This window comes from Callithrix jacchus, chromosome 1 (genome assembly GCF_049354715.1).
Source record: "Callithrix jacchus isolate 240 chromosome 1, calJac240_pri, whole genome shotgun sequence".
Taxonomy (NCBI): domain Eukaryota; kingdom Metazoa; phylum Chordata; class Mammalia; order Primates; family Cebidae; genus Callithrix; species Callithrix jacchus.
This window is the reverse complement of record NC_133502.1, coordinates 211,565,190-211,581,677: the sequence shown is the minus strand read 5'-3', so window position 1 is coordinate 211,581,677 and position 16,488 is coordinate 211,565,190. Positions and strand designations below refer to the sequence as shown.

Sequence of the window (16,488 nt, the reverse complement as noted above, 5' to 3'; positions counted from 1 at the left end):
ACCCCTTTATGAAAACTCAGAGGAATTTGGTCAGTAAGGAACTGATTAATCAAAAAAAAAAAAAAAAAAAAAAAAACCAGTGCGCAAAGCTTCGAGGAGCTGCGGCCCCCACCCCCTGTGGTGGTCTGGAGCTGGCCCGAGGGAGGCCATTGCTCACGGGCAGCGGGAAAGCTCAGCAGGAAAGCAGGGAGGCCTCAGGGCCGCCTGGCCATTGCTGAAGATCTCTTGAGCTCTCTTGGCTAACATGGCTCAGGGGGCACCATAGTGTCCCAGTCTAGGTCTGTGGCTCCTGGGCTCAGTGTAGGGTGGCCTGGCCTACACACATGGCCCTGTTTGGGATGGGAGAGATTGGGTCAGGCTGGTGGGGCAGGGGAGCCTCCTGTCCAGGTCTTGCTCTGGTGCAGGTCTCGGGGCTGCAGAGACCATGGGGGATGAGGTACTAGGTGTGGCCTGGGTACATCCTGGCTTCTGGGGGGTTGACAAGGACCCCCCATTCACCAGAAGCCTTGGAAGCCTGAGACTTACCCACAGCTAGTGCCTGGTCTGATTGCCAGTCTTGTGGGTGAAGGGCCTCTAGGAGGAACTGCATGTCCCGTGGGGTGGCTACTGCAGTTCCCAGCCTCACCAAGGACAGGGCTCGGGGCTGCCCTTCCCTGTGGGGCTGTGGTCCAAGCTGTCTCTACAATGGGAGGCCACAGGGAGGGCATCCATCGGGCCCCCTTGGCAGGGCAGCCTTGCCAGCAGCCCAGTGGGGTGGGGAGGCTCACCTTGGATCTGTCAGGCCCACTGCTGGGTGGGCACCACCAGAGTCTTTGAGGTACAAGGTAAGGCTGCAGAATGATGGGCCCTGGTGAGACCAGGATATGAGTGGCCCCAGTGCCCTGTGGTCATCACCAGGCCTGTGCAGGCACATGGTGGACTTGCAGGAGAGTTGTGTCCATCCATTGTCCATCCATCAGCTGTCCAGCTCATGCCTCACCAGGAGAAAGGGTCTCCCAAGGCCTAGTGGGCCTGGGTGTGTGTGGGTATGAGTCATCATCATGCCCATCTTAGCAGCTAGAGGCTGAGTTCCTCTGGGCAGTAGGAGGCTGAGCTCCTCTGGGCACTGGGTCTGCATGTCTGGAAGGCACGTCTCCCTCACACTCCCTCCCTCCTCCTCAAGCCTGGCAGGGACCCTGCAGGGCTGCCCCCGCTCCAGGGGTCCGGTGTTCACTTGGCACTGGCTTGTCCTTCACCAGCCTGACAGCAAAGGGCTGAAGACCCAAGCAGCTTCCCTGAGAGCCCCCAGAGGGCTCTGCCCTGCAGTCCCCACCCCGGGCTCTCTGCGCCAGGACCCCGGCAAGGGGCCCTCCTGCTGTAGTGGCCCAGATCTGCCTGCTGTCTCCTGGAGTGTTTGGGAAGCAGCTGCTGGAACTTAAGACTGTAATTTATGGGGCACATTCCAGTCCAGAGATGAACTTGACTGGATTGATGAATTGAAGAGTTAAAGCAAAAGGGGGACCAGGTATTAATGAATTGAAAAGTGAGAGCGGAAGGGAGAACCGGGAACTGGATGTGGTTGGTGTGGTTGGTGTGGCTGTGGCGTGCTGGGCAGGGCATCGGTCTGTGGTACACATCAAAGGAGAACCGCTTCCCCTGCTGAGCTGTTGTGTGGGCCAGGAGGAGGAGGCCTGGGAGGGGGACAGGCGACCCAGGGGAGCTGGAGAGGCTGATGCGCCACCCTCTGCCCAATGTCACGTCTAACGTCCACCCTGGCAGCCCTGGAGATTGCAGGTTCTGTAAAGCCAGGGTCTCAGGGAAAGTGTCTGGGTGCTTTCGGAGGTGAACTACCTAAAAGCGTTCTTACCACCCAGGAGCAAGCAAGGTGGCCGAAGGTCCTGGGCACCCACAGGTGTCCTCACCCATTGCCCCCACTGTGACTCCTTGGCCGAGAACCACGTGGGCATGGCTGTGTGTCCCTTGTGTCCTCCTGCTGAAGCCTCTGATGGGCCCAGATCAGTCTCGCCGCGGCGGGAGCTGGGAGCGGAGACGCAGATGAGGTTCCCGGAGCAGAGAGTTGGTAATCAGAACCAGATGGTGGCCTGGCCGTGCTGCGCATTCCTGGCACCTGAGGTCATGTGCTACGAGAGCCACTGGTGGCCAGAGATCCTTCCTGGAAGGCCTAGGTCCAGGCTGGGGCTTGGCCAGGGGCCACGGTGGTGACGAGGAGGCTGCCCACGTCAGGATGCCACCTGAGCCTGCCTTGCTGAGGCGGCTTTCTGGCAAGCCGTCGCAGTTAGAGCCTGTATTGTCATCAGATACAGGTGGTACGCAGGCCCTCGCCTCCCTCCCACATTTGGGATAGCGCCCACAGCCTTGAAGCGGGGACTGATTTACAGCCAGCCATATTTTTAGGCCTTTAAGTAATAATGAGGCTTCCCCACCCCGGGCAGCCGTGGCCTGGGAAGTGGACCAACTATGGCTCTCCCATGAGACGTGGCCAGGTGTCCAAGCTGCACTCCCATCTGCACAGCAGTGGTGGCTGTGCAGAGTCTTCCCTTGAGAGGGGCAGCAGCAGAGTCGCTGGGCAGCCAGAAGGGAGGCCAAAGGGCCCCGGGCTAGCTCCCCATGTATGGCGTCAGGAGTAAAGGCTTGTGCAGGGCACGGGTACGGTTCCACCTGCCATCAGGAGCACAGTAGTATAGGTCCCTGGCTGCTGTCACTGCAGGGCCAGGACCGGTCCTCCTCTTCTTCAGGAGCACAGGGCTGGAGCAGGCCCTGGTCTTTGTCCAGGAAGCCCCACCAGGCTTCCCGCATCGCCCTCATTTCCTGCGGAACCCGGTCCTCGTGCCTGGTTGCCTTTACCTCCATGCTGTCCCTGCTTTCTGAGAATGGCTGAGCTGGGTGTACGGTAGCTCCTGTCCCTACAGGCAGTGGCCAGCCGGCTGGTGGATAGGCACAGCCAGGCTGCGGGGCAGGAGCTAGACAGGAGAAGCTGGGCACTCAGCCCCCCACAGGTGAAGACACTGCACCCCCCTTCTGCCTGTGAAGACCCCTGTTCCAGCTCTCTATGGAAACCTTCCCAGGCATCTGTGGCTCTAGGTACTCAGCAGCTCTTTTTTCCCTGGGAAGGACCTGCCGGCAAATTCCTATCAAGAGGGCCCAGAGCAGGCCCCAGTGGCTTCCAGGGAGGCCTATGGTGTGCAGCTGGGCGTCCCCTCTCCACCACTGACTCAGGGCAGAGGTCACAGGAGAGAAATGGGCGACAGTGATGATGGTGTCAGATCAGCCGCCTGTTGTTCCCAGCTGTCATTCCCTTCATGGGCCATGGTGTTCTGGTTCCTGAGAGCCGGGGAGGGGCTCCTGGGTCTGCAGGTACAGGTGGTTACCCCACACACATGACATGTGCATCCCAGCAACCCCATGGCCCTGCACAGTGGGTGCTGGCCTTGATGGCCCCTGGGCCAGGTCACAGGGAGCCAAGTGGGGAGGCAGAAGCTGATGTGGAGGGAGGGGAGGCAGACTCGAGGCTGGGTGCTCTGCACACTGAGGCCAGCCTGGGCTTGCGATCACCAGCAATGGCTGTGTGTTGTGCTGCAGCACGTTCAGCTGCTTTTGTGCACAGGCAGGACACCCCCGAGACCCCCAGAGCCACGGTCTGCCAGGCGAGAGACGTAGAGGACAGGCAGAGCATCTGGGACATACTGGGACAGTGCTGGTTGCAGTGGGCGGTGGGAGGAGGAGGCCATAAGAGGGGGTCAGGGCTGCAGGCCTTGGTAAGTCCATGAACCAGGGGCTCTGGGCCCTGGAGAGGCCCTTGGAAGGGCAGGAGGATGGGCTGGTAGGGATTGGCCTTGAGCGACAGGTTGGTGTTGAGGTAGGAGGGCAAGGTGGCTTAGAGGGCATGGCGAGCGCTGACCTCAGTGGCCAGGAGCCTAGAGCAGCCTGCGGGGTGCAGGCAGTGGTTCCTGGGCCTGGGTCAGGGCTGTACTGGCTGTGGGTTGTCTGGTGGCATCTCCTCACCAGGCAAGGCTCCTCCCGCCCCTCCTGAGGAAAGAATCTGGGTCTTGAATGGGTGCCCGATGTCACCAGATGCTCTCACTGCATCTCTCCGACTCATACAGGTTTTCTTCTTGAGTCCGTTCGTTGGCATTTTCTTTTCTTTCTTACCTTTTTTTTTTTTTTTTTGGTACGGAGTTTCGCTCTTGTTACCCAGGCTGGAGTGCAATGGCGCGATCTCGGCTCACCGCAACCTCTGCCTCCTGGGTTCAGGCAATTATCCCGCCTCAGCCTCCTGAGTAGCTGGGATTACAGGCATGTGCCACCATGTCCGGCTAATTTTTTGTATTTTTAGTAGAGACGGGGTTTCACCATGTTGACCAGGACGGTCTTGATCTCTTGACCTCGTGATCCACCCGCCTCGGCCTCCCAAAGTGCTGGGATTACAGGCTTGAGCCACTGTGCTTGGCCTGGCATTTTCTTAAACCTTTGAAGAGCTAAAATCCTCAGCCTGTCCCTGGATCTCAGGGAAAAGTCCTGAAATCACCCACTGCGTGACGTGTGCTTCTCACTCTGCTGGGCTGGGCCGCAACTGCCCAGGGCCACAGACTCACCTGGGCATCCCTCTTCGCTGCCTGCCTAGTGACAGGAGCCCCAGGCTTGGGGAGTTGGTGGGGAGCATCCCCTCTTCTCCCGATGGATGGACATATTTGGGTGGTGGAGGTGAGGGGTCGTGAGTGACTGTAGGTTGGTCTTCGCCTGCACCATTACTGGGCAGTTATTTTCTCTGCCTGAGTTGTTTTCTTTGTGGACTAATTTAAGTTTCTGACTTAGGGAATGTTTCTAGGAATTTGTCTGTGAGCATTCAAATCCTCAAGGTTATATTCCTAGTGACCTTTTTTGGACTGCTTGTGATTGTTTAAATTTCTGCCACATTCAAAGCTCTGTCCCTGCCTTATTTATTCATCAGTCTTGTCTGTGTTCGTCCTGGAGCATTTCCGTCTTCCTGTTCATCATTTCTGTCCTTGCCACGCTCTTCCTCCGACCCATGTGCCCTGGGTTACATCTGCTGCCCTGCCTGGGTCAGGCACACAGCCCATCAGCCCTCAGCCTTCCCTCACCCGCCCTGCATGGAGCCTGTTTCCACAGGTGACTGTCCAGCCGGGATCCCTGGAGCAAGAGGACATTGTCTTCCTCCCCTCACTTCCAGGCAGACCCCATCTTTACTATTATTTTTTTCATATTTCTCATTTGACACAAAGATCCCATTTTTATTTATTCTCTCTGGCTGCTGAGCTAAGTAGAATGGTTTTTGGGTTCTGAATGTTTCATTTCTTCCCCCAGTTATTTTTTAGTTTTCAGTTTCTAACTTAATTACATTGTGGTCTGGGAACAAGGTCGGAATGATATCAGTTCTTTGAAATGTGGGGCCATCCAGTTTTCATAAGTATTGCACATGTACCAGCGAGGTGGTGCTGGTTGTCAGACACCCTGCTGCACACGTGAGCGCCAGGCCCGCATGTCTGCTGATTCTTAGGCCTTTAAGTCATTCTGCAGGTGACCAGGGTCCCCAGCAGGCACAGAGAGAGGCCTGTCCTGTTCCCTTTTCCTATTTTTGCTTTATGCCCTTTGAAGCTGGCCTAGGAACATGCCAGTTTAAAATGGTAATTTCCTGGCGAATGGCTTCTTCATTTCCCCTTATTATCTCTAGAAAGGACTTTCACCCAAAAGCCTATTTTTCCAACTATTAATATGGCTCAGGCCAGGTTTCTTTTGGTCACTGCTTCCCTTTATAGCCTTTATATTTTAATCATTTTACCTCTAACCTTCCTGGCCCTCCAGGTGTAGACACATTTCTTACGGAGCCAGTTCTCACATCGGTGATTACATTTTGCGTGTGAGTGTTACCCTGGGCATTCTTACATCTCAGGCCCTCCTTCTGGAAGCCGAGATGCCCATCCTTTAGGGATTCCTCGGGCAAGGCCCTCTTGGTGGCTGTGCTGGTGGCCTCTGAGTGCACAGGCCTGGATGCTGAGTGGCCGTTCTCTAAGTGGCAGCAGCTGCCAGGCCACAGGTCTAGGTCCTGCCACTTCCTTGTGCTGCTGAGAATTCAGCTCCCAGCCTGGCCACCTTCCATGTGGCTCAGTCCCGTAAGCTTTGACTTATTGTGTCTTCATTTTAATTCGGTTCAGAATGTTGTGATCTCTTCTTTGATCCATAGGTGCCTTGTGGGTGTGTCATTTAATTTCCAAATATTAGTCGATTTTGTAGATACATCTTTAATCTAGCTTAATTCTGTTGTCAGTGAATGCACGCAGTGCAATTTCAGTGTTTAGAAATTTATGGAGGCTTGTTTTTGGCCCAGCACATGGCGTGTCTCCGGGAGTGCACCACATGGACTTGAAAGGAGCGTGTGTTCCGCAGTTGTGGGGTGGAGCCTTCCGTCAGCCTGACCTAGGTCAGCGGACGTGGTTCCAGTCTTCAATATCCTCACCGATTTTTTGGTCTTTTTTTTTTTTTTTTTACTAGTTACTCAGAGAAGGCTCTTAAAATCTTTAACTGTGATTGCAATTGTGCCTGTTTCTTTGTCTCTGCCTGTTTCGCTTCATAAGCTTTGAAGCTCTGGGGCTGGGTGTGTAAGTGTGGGGATAGTCGCCTCGTCCCAGGGCAGGGCGCTCTTCTCATGGCAAGGTGTCCCTGGTCTCTTCTAATGCTCTTTGTCTTGAAGTCGGCTGTGTCTGGTACTAAACAGTGGCATCGACTTTCTTAGGTCTGCCCTTTGCGTTTTACTCCTTGCTTTTACTTTCAACTTGTCCTGACCTCTTGACATTTAAAAAGCATCTTCGGCAGACAGTTGTGTCTTGCTTCGTATGGCTTCTGACAGTCTCTGCCTTTTAATTGGCGTGTTTAGTCCGTTTGCATTCACTGTAATGACTGACCTGTCTGAGATTGTCTAACATCTCTACCTGTTTTCCCCTTGTCACTTGCATTTTTGCCCACTTCTCCTCCTTCCCTACCTTCTTTTGTGGCAATCAAACATTTAGTTTTTAGCGTTCTGTTTCGTCTCCTCTCTTGGCTTCCTAGCTAGACCTCTTGCCGCTTTTGTTCCTGAGTGGTTGCACTGCAGGAATGTGCACCTTCTCCAGGTCTGCTTAGAGGCGGTGCTGTTCACGTTCCGCCTCACAAGTGTGATGACTGCGTGCTGGGGCAATCCCTTCTGCTCGTACGTTTAGTCTTTCTGCGACTGTTGTGAGCTACTTGGCATCTACACATATTAGAAACTGCACTTTGCAATGTTAGTTTTCCTTTTTTTGAGGCAAGGTCTTGCTCTGTCACCCAGGCTGGGGTGCAGTGGTACAATCACAGCACACTGCACCCTCAGACTCCCGCCTCGGCCTCCCGAGTAGTTGGGACTACAGGCACGTACCACCATGCCTCACTAATATTTTATAGAAATAGGGTCTCACTATGTTGCTCAGGCCGGCTTTGAACTCCCAAGTTCAAGCAATCCCAAGTGCTGGGATTACAGGAATGAGGCACTGCATCTGGTCAGTTTTCCTTTCAATCATCAGTGTTTTTTTTTTTTAACTTATAAGAAATTAAAAGCATAACATTTTATATTTACTCACCCCTTGGCCATTTCTGGTGCTCACCCTATCGACTCAAGTATCTTCTTACATTTTTTGTAGTGCAAATCTGCTGGCAAAAAAAATTCTCTAGCTTTTGTTTATTTAAAAAAATGTCTTGGCCAAGTGCAGTGGCTCATGCCTGTAATCCCAGCACTTTGGGAAGCTGAGGCGGGCAGATCACAAGGTCAAGAGATCGAGACCATCCTGGCCAACATGGTGAAACCCCATTCTCTACTAAAACTACAAAATTTAGCCAGGCATGATGGCATGCACCTGTAGTTCCAGCTACTTGGGAGGCTGAATCAGGAGAATCACTTGAACCCGGGAGGCAGAGGTTGCAGTGAATGAAGATCGTACCACTGTACTCCAGCTTGGCGACAAAGCAAGACTCCATCTCAAAAAAAAAAAAAAAAAATGTCTTTATCATCCTCCTTTTTAAAGAATCCTGGCTATGGAATTTAGGAATGATCGTTTTATTTTTCCTCATGCCCTGTGAAGATGTTGTTCCGTTGTTTCTGGCAAGAACTCATGACGTCCTATCGTTCCCATGCATGTAATGTGTCTTGCTTCATGGCTCCTTTCAAGATTTTCTTTTTATCTGTGGTTTTCAATAATTTGACTGTCATGTGCCTTGATAGATATTATCATCTTATCCTGAGTGGGTTCTGCGGAGCTTTTCATCTGTGTGTTCGTGTTTCTCATTAAAACTGGGAACTATCCAGCCACTGTTTTTTCTTGACCATTTTCACTTTCTCCTCCTTCTGGGGCTTCTGTCTTTACACAGTTTGAAAGCATCCGTGGCTCCCTGCGGCTCTGTTAGTTTTGGTTCAGTCATTTTTCTCTCTCCTCTTCAGATTGGACATTGTCTGTTGATCTGTCTTCTAGTTCACTGACTTTAAAAACAAATTATTTTTTTTAATTTTTAGATTAAGCCTATTCTATAAATTTTTCATTTCAGTATTGAGCTTTCCAGTTCTCTATTTTCTATTATGATTCTTTTTTATAATTTCCATTTCTCTGCTAATAGTTCCTATTTGCTCACTCAAGACAATTGTTTTGTAATTATTTGAATACTTTTTCCTTTCATTTTAAAAAATACATTTAAGTACTTTTTTTCTTTTTCTTTTTTTTTTTGAGACGGAGTTTCGCTCTTGTTACCCAGGCTGGAGTGCAATGGCACAATCTCGGCTCACCGCAACCTCTGCCTCCTGGGTTCAAGCAATTCTCCTGCCTCAGCCTCCTGAGTAGCTGGGACTACAGGCATGCACCATCATGCCCAGCTAATTTTTTGTATTTTTAGTAGAGACGGGGTTTCACCATGTTGAACAGGATGGTCTTGATCTCTTGACCTCGTGATCCACCCACCTCATCCTCCTCCCAAAGTGCTGGGATTACAGGCTTGAGCCACCGTGCCCGGCCTAAGTACTTTCTTTAAAGTCTTTATATGTTCAACATCTCTGCCATTTTGGGTCAATTTCTATTAACTGCTTTTTCCCTTGACTATGGGTCATATTCCTGCTTCTTAGCATGTCAAGTAATTTGCTGTTTGTGTGCCAGACATGGTAAACAATACAGGCTGAATCTCTGGGTTCTGTTATATTGCTCTGAAGAGGGTTTGCCTTCATGCCGGCATGCAGTTCAGTTACTGACTGTTCACCTTGAAATTGTGCAGGCTTGGCTTTTGGCTTCATTAGGGCAGGTCTGAGGAAAGTTCATTCCCAGGCTCGTTAAGTGGGGTACAACTCAACTTCCAGACTCTGGCTCTCTTGCAGACCTTGTCAGGGCTCGGTTTCTGGTTTTGTTCTGGTAGATCTAGGGTAGGCCATACGCTAAGGCAGAATCCTATTCCTGAGGTGATGTCATCCTGGCAGCTCAGCTGGTCTCAGGCTGTCACACAATCTTTGTACTCATGTTCACTGGCCCTCTGACACTGTTGACCTCTTGTACTTGTTCTGTTTAACCCTGCAGCTCTGGTAAGCCCTGTGGAGTCCATTGTGAGCATGTGCAGTCCAGCCCTCACACAAGACTCAATGGGGACTCCTCATACCATCTTCCGCTCCCTCTGTTCCTTTGCCTTACCCCACGGATTTCGGACCTCTGGCTGCTGCAGATTCTGATCTCTGCCTCCTCAGCTTAATGTGACCACTCTGGTCACATGCCCAAGGCATTGTCCCCAGGCAGAGAGCTGTGGGGGCATTTGGGAGGCGGATCTCATCAGCTGCCCTTCTCTGCCTGGTGTTTCCTGCCTGTAAACAGTTGCCTTGTGTATTTCGTCCACTTTTTATTGTTGTTTGCAGCAAGAGGACTAGTCTGGTACCAGTTACTCTATTATAGCCATTTTTCCTGTTTTTCTTGCTTTATATCAGTTTATTTGCTAAACAGATATTTATAGTTATTTTGGGGGGTGGGGGACACAAGATCTTGCTCTGTCACCCAGGCTGGAGTATGGTGGTGTGATCATAGCTCACTGCAGCCTCGAACTCCTGGGCTTAAGCAATCCTTCCACCTCAGCCTCCCCAATGTGCTACAAGTGCATGCCAGCATGCCTGGCTCATTAAAAAAATTTTTTGTAGAGACAGGATCTCTATATGTTGCCCAGGCTGGTCTTGAACTCCTGGACTCAGGCAGTCCTCCTGCCTTGGCCTACCAAAGTGCTGGGATTAGATAGCTCTTCATTGGGAATTGTACTCTTTATTATTGTTAAGTATTTTATATAATCTTACCTAATGCTTTGGCCCTGAATTCAAATGTTCCTATTATTCAGATTACCCTATTCTTGTTTGCATTTTCCCAATATGTCTTTTTCAAGAGTTCCTTTGGAATCTCTCTTATACATGGTACAGATTTGGATTTCACTTTGAAATTAATCATAAAACTAAACTCAAATGATCCTCCAACCTCAGCCTCCCAAGTAGCTGGGACTACATGACCACACCTGGCTAATTTTTAATGTTTTTTAAAGACAGGGTCTCACTCTGTTGCCCCAGGCTGGAGTGCAGTGGTGTGATCTTTGCTTCCTGCAGCCTCAAGCAGTCCTCCTGTCTTAGCCTCCCAAGTAGCTGGGATTATAAACATGAGCCACCACACCCAGCCTGTTGAGTCTATTTATATCTTTTTTTAACTTTATTATTTATTTATTTTTTGAGACAGAGTCTCACTCTGTTGCCAGGCTGGAGTGCAGTGGTGCAATCTTGGCACTAGGCAACCTCCACTTCCCGGGTTCAAGCAATTCTCTTGCCTCAGCCTCCTGAGTAGCTGGGACTATGGGTGCAGGCCACCACGCCCAGCTAATTTTTATATTTTTTAGTAGAGACAGGGTTTCACCATATTGGCCAGGATGGTCTCGATCTCTTGACCTCATGATCCGCCCGCCTCGACCTCCCAAAGTGCTGGGATTACAGGCATGAGCCACCACGCCCAGCCTCTTTTTTTTTTACTAAGCAGATATACAAGTGAAATACTAGGAAACAAAGGTACCTGCAGTGAGGTGGGAGAGGAGCAGGAAGTGATGCTGTTTTTGTCTTTACTTATGGTGGGCGGTGGTCAGATAATCTCTCAGGGATGAGGCTGACTGTTATATCTTTGGCCCAAAGGACAAAAGCTGAGCTAATGCAGTGAACTTAACTGCCATCCCATCTCCTCAGTGCCCTCCCATATTTCTGTTAGTTATATAACCAGTTCCATAGCCATAATCCCCATATTGTTTTAGAGCTAATCCTACAGGTAAGTGGACCCAGTGCTCCCTGCCAGACCATTTGCTGTGGTTCTTCAGTTATCTCTTATGAGATTGGAGTTAATCTTCTAGTCCTTCAAGAACAGCTTATGGCTGCAGGATTCTCTGGGTTCTTACATGTTCAGAAATGTTGGTCTGTTGTTTTTATAGCTGAGTGAGAGTTTGGCTGGATATGAAATGCTTGGACCTCACTTTCCTCCTCAGCTGGTCTGTTGTTTTTATAGCTGAGCGAGAGTTTGGCTGGGTATAAAATGCTTGGACCTCGCTTTCCTCCTCAGCTGGTCTGTTGTTTTTATAGCTGGGCGAGAGTTTGGCTGGGTATAAAATGCTTAGACCTCGCTTTCCTCCTCAGCCTTTGCAAGTGTCACTGGATTGTCCCTTGGTACCATGTGGCTGTGGAGCATTCTGAGGACGGCCTAAATGGCACCCTCGTCATCAACATGTTCTTTTTGTCTGGCCATCAAAAGGAGTTTTTTAGCAACCAAGTCCAATAATTTTACTAGAGCATATCTTTTTTTTCTTTTGAGACAAGGTCTCACCCTGTCACCCAGGCAGGAGTGCAGTGGCGGTGATCTCAGCTCACTGCAGTCTCCATCTCCTGGGTTCAGGTGATCCTTCCACCTCAACCTCCCAACCTACTGTATTCCCAAGTAGCTGGGATTACAGGCACATGCCACCACCCCTAGCTAATTTTTAAAAAAAATTCTTTTTTTTTTTTTTTGAGATGGAGTTTCGCTCTTGTTACCCAGGCTGGAGTGCAATGGCGCGATCTCGGCTCACCGCAACCTCCGCCTCCTGGGTTCAGGCGATTCTCCTGCCTCAGCCTCCTGAGTAGCTGGGATTACAGGCACGCGCCACCATGCCCAGCTAATTTTTGTATTTTTAGTAGAGACGGGGTTTCACCATGTTGACCAGGATGGTCTCGATCTCTTGACCTCGTGATCCACCCACCTCGGCCTCCCAAAGTGCTGGGATTACAGGCTTGAGCCACCACGCCAGGCCTAAAAAAATTCTTGTAGAGATGGCCTTGCTCTTTTACTCAGGCTAGTCTCAAACTCCTGGACTCAAGCAATCCTCCCGCCTCAGCCTCCCCGAGTGCTGGGATTGCAGGCATGAGCCACCGTGCCCGGCCCATTCTGCTCACTCCCCATTATTCCTGCCCTTTGTGTCCCTGGCCATCCTGTTGGAGTCGCTGCTGCTGCTGCTTTGCTTTGAGTTTTTCTTCCACCTCTCCCCTGAGCTCTGCCAGGTCAGGTTTCCTCCTCTGCGTTCTGCTGCTTTGGGTTCTCGCTTTACAGAGGGGGTGCAGGGCCAGAGCTTCATTAATTGCTTTCTTTTGTTAATTTCTGACAGCACTGCTTGCTGACTGTTTCCACTGGCTTCTGCCGAGTGCTGCCATTGCTTTTCCTGTTTCTTCTTCCTTTTTCCTTGTGCTATCTTTGCAGAGATGTGTGATTCTCAACTGAGGAAGCGTGGCCCCATCAGGAGGCCCTTACATAAAAGGGTGCTGATGGAAAGCTCACAGTGCATGGGGCTGGTGTAGAAGGAAATGGCCCTTGTTTCTTGTCATCATGGTGGTAAAGTCCCTCTATCAGTCAGCATGTGGGCACAGAGGTGCCAAGCACCCTGCAGCACAGGGGACAGCCTTGTGGAACCAAGAAGTGCCATGGCCACAGAGGCAGCGCTAATCCCCCACCCCCCAGCTCCCTGCTTGCCATGGGAGAAGGATGTCAGGGAGGGGTCAGAGCAGGAGGCTTCCTGCTCACCCAGCGCCGAGTGTGGGATGCTTGGCCCAGGAAGAGGCCAGCACTCTGACGGCCCTGTGCATGTAGGACCTGCCTGTGTGGCTCCGGGTCTTGTGCAGTGCCCCACCCCCTCTCAGAACCTGGCCAGGGATGTTGCCCCCACCAGGCAAGGTATACTGTGTGGCTCCTGCCGCCTCCAGCGCATCTCCCCCTCGTCCCCCTCATCCTGCCAGCCCCATATTGGGTCTTGCTCTTGGCAGTGCTCCCAGCCCTGTCAAGGTTGGGGGTTCACATACCTCATGGTTTTGCTGAAGATGGAGTTTGTGTTTCTCATCTTCATCAGCTTTGGGGTGGTTATGAGGTTCTTCTGGGAGAAGTGCCAGCGTCTGCTGCTGTTAAGCCTGAAACGTGGCCTCTTGCTAGGCGCTAAGGTGCAGTGTCTTCCCGTGGGTGAGGGGCACCAGGAAACAGCCCTTCTGGGGTTTCTCCTGCAGCTGGGACCTCCCTGTCTCTCTGCTGCTCCCTGACTGGGGAGGAGTCGGTCAGAGCAGGTGCGGGAACAGCAGGGCAGGGCCACAGACCACTCTGAGGGGATGGCTGGAGTCCCCATCGTAGCCTGAGGAAGAGGGGAGGTCACCTGGGCAGGAGCGTGTGGCCCTCACGTCTGGGGCTGTGGACCTGCATCTCTCCTGGTTACTGCTGCAGGTGGGCCTCCAGGGGCAGCACTGCCACACAGGCCTACGGAGCAGGCTAATGTCCTCCCCACTCTCACAGGTGTGTGGGACTCACCAACTCACCAATCCCGGGATTGCCGAGGTGACGATCCGGCCAGACCGCAAGATCCTGGCCACTGCGGGCTGGGACCACCGTATCCGTGTGTTCCACTGGAGGAAAATGCAGCCGCTGGCCGTGCTGGCCTTCCACAGTGCTGCCATCCAGTGTGTGGCCTTCGCCGCCGATGGCTTGCTGGCCGCGGGCTCCAAGGATCAGCGCATCAGCCTCTGGTCACTCTACCCATGCGCATGACTCACCTGCTCCCTTTCTAGGAGACACAGAAGGTGGGCCATGAGGCGGGCATCAGGCCCCAGCCTCGACCTGAAGCCTCAAGGGCCTCTGAGGACCAGCAAGTCGTGGCCCAAGGACCATGCAGTCCCCACTGTCTTCACGAAGTTGGCATTTCCTTTTGTGGAGTGTGTCATCACCCCAGGACGGTGACTCTGGGGCCAGCTAGCGCCCTGGGCATCTGAGGCCTGTAGGAGACGTTGGCTTGGGCCTGCTGTGTTGCCAGCTGAGGGTATTTTATAATAAATTTCCATTGCCAAGTTGTTGGCTTGAGGCAGGAACTCTCTGAGGAGGCCCTGCTCCCCCTCTTAGCATCAGTGCCCTCAGCCCCCACCAGGCAGGACGCTCAGCCGTGCCCTCACCCATGCTGTTGAATGTTGGGAGATGACAGACCCCAACCACAGCTGCCCATCCACATGACCCCTGAACCCAAGGAGGCCAGGAGCTCCCAACACACAGGTTGAAGCCAGGACCAGGAAGTAACTGAACTCCCCGAAGAGTGAAGCAGAGAAAGGTGCCCGTGAGGGACAGCGAGGGGGGCTTGCAGCGCACAGGGCCAGGCCAGTTGTGGAATCCGGGAGGTTATGCCTGCCCAGAGAGGGTGCGGTGGCGAAGGCGGGCAGGGTGCACCTCCAGGTGAATGCTGGGCAGAAGGCACAAGAGCAGTGACGGAGTGTGATGGGCACCGCCACACAGGGGCCAAGGCCACCGTTACACCTGCAGCTGCACACAGGGTGCCCCGCAGGGCACAACACAGCAAGAACGGGACTTAGCAGCCAGAGCCCCCCACTACACGCGGCCGGGCCCGGCCTGACCGGGCGTCTCCTCCTAAAAGAGGGTGTTGATTGGGAAAGAACGGAGACCCTGAATATTGGAGTGGGGCCCATGGGCAGATCCAAAGAAGCTGGGACCACAAACGCCTGTGTCTGCCCTCATTGCCGGAAGAGATGCTCTACCGGAAGACCTGGGGCAGCCTCCTTTGAGGCAGTTGCCCTGCAAGGCCCTGCCCATGTTCCTTGGAACCCCCCACCTGGGCTCCTGGTCTTAGAGCTAGACTCAAGTCCAGTAGGCCCCCGGGGTGAGGTACAGAGGGTAACCCTGAGAGGGGCGCCAGCCTCCTGCAGGACCACGTCACATTTCCAGGTTTCCAGGCAGAAATCTGGAGAACATGTGTGGGACGGATCGGAAGGGTGTGGGATCCAGGTGGCTGGAGCATGGGTGGATCAGGGGAGTTCCTGAAACAGACCCGCCAAATGGAGGGCTGGGTTGGGCGCTGCAGCTTGGGGCCAGGAAGGTGCTGAGTTGGGGGTGGGGGCTGGATCACAGCCCGAGGGTGGCTGCACTGATGAAGTGGATGTGGCCAGCCGCTGTGGGGTATGGCCGAGGAAGGCTTCCAAGGCCTGGGGATGGGGGTGTCGGTTTTGTTACTGAGACCTGTGCACCTACTACAGGGAGTCCAGAGACTGTGCCCACCCCCACTGCGAGGAACATGGTTGCTAGGGAGCCTGGTGTCCTCAAGGGGTCCTGCGACCACTATTCTCTTCGATCAGAGGTACCATGGGGACCACTCCACCAGACAGGGACGTCAGTGATGGCTAGGAAAGTGGCCCCAGGCCCAAGCTTGGAGACTGCCCAACTCGGGCACTAGCCTGGCCCCACTGGACAAGGGTGACCCCACCTTTGGTGGGGTCCTGCTGCTTCTTGAGTGTCCTGTAGCTGGCCACCAGGATGCATGGGGCACTCTGGGAGGGATTTTCACATCACTGAGGTATCAGGGAGGGGAAGGGTCCAGGGTTCAGGCTGCAGTGGCTGCAGGTGCTGAGGGAGCTGCGCCCTGGCTGCTCTTCACAGGCTGTCACAGCGAGGGAAGGTGTCAGGGCAGGAGGAGTGGGAGTTGGCCTTGCCAAAGGCCCCTACTGGGTGTATCTGCCCTGCTTCAGTTTCCCCCTGAGGGTTCTGGGCCCCTGCCCCTTCCCCTGTATACAACCCTGTCATCTTTGGCATCATCACTATAGTTACAAAACTCCCCGGGTCCCACGGCCACGAGGCGTGCATCCCGCATGAGGGACCAGGTGTGTGCCAGTGTGAGGTTGGCGAGTGGCGTCACTTGCTAGCATCTTACCTAGAGGCCATGAAGAGCCGTGGACAGGGATGTACAGACCCCAAGTCATCCCCTGGCCCTCGTGCTTTCAGTCAAAGGCACAAGCAGGGCGGGCGGCAAGCAGCTGCCCCCTTGCTTGGCTCTGAGCTGCCTGCCCCAGGCCATGTGGCGTTGAGTAGTGTCCAGGCACATCTTGTACCGAATCTCAGTGTGTAGGGGTGGAGTTAGGGGAGTGAGTCC

General features: G+C 53.1%; 1 protein-coding gene across 8 annotated transcripts in view; it reads left to right on the top strand.

Moving 5' to 3' along the window:
• The window catches only part of GNB1L (G protein subunit beta 1 like), a 67,935-nt gene extending 53,528 nt beyond the window's left edge, over positions 1 to 14,407 (top strand). For all 8 annotated transcript variants that reach the window (XM_009006759.5, XM_035276459.3, XM_035276508.3 and 5 more), the window contains one exon: positions 13,860 to 14,407. In XM_009006759.5, coding sequence (XP_009005007.3) covers positions 13,860 to 14,111 — 252 coding nt within the window. In that variant the 3' untranslated portion in view covers positions 14,112 to 14,407. The remainder of the gene's footprint in view (positions 1 to 13,859) is intronic.
• Positions 14,408 to 16,488: the final 2,081 nt, after the last annotated feature.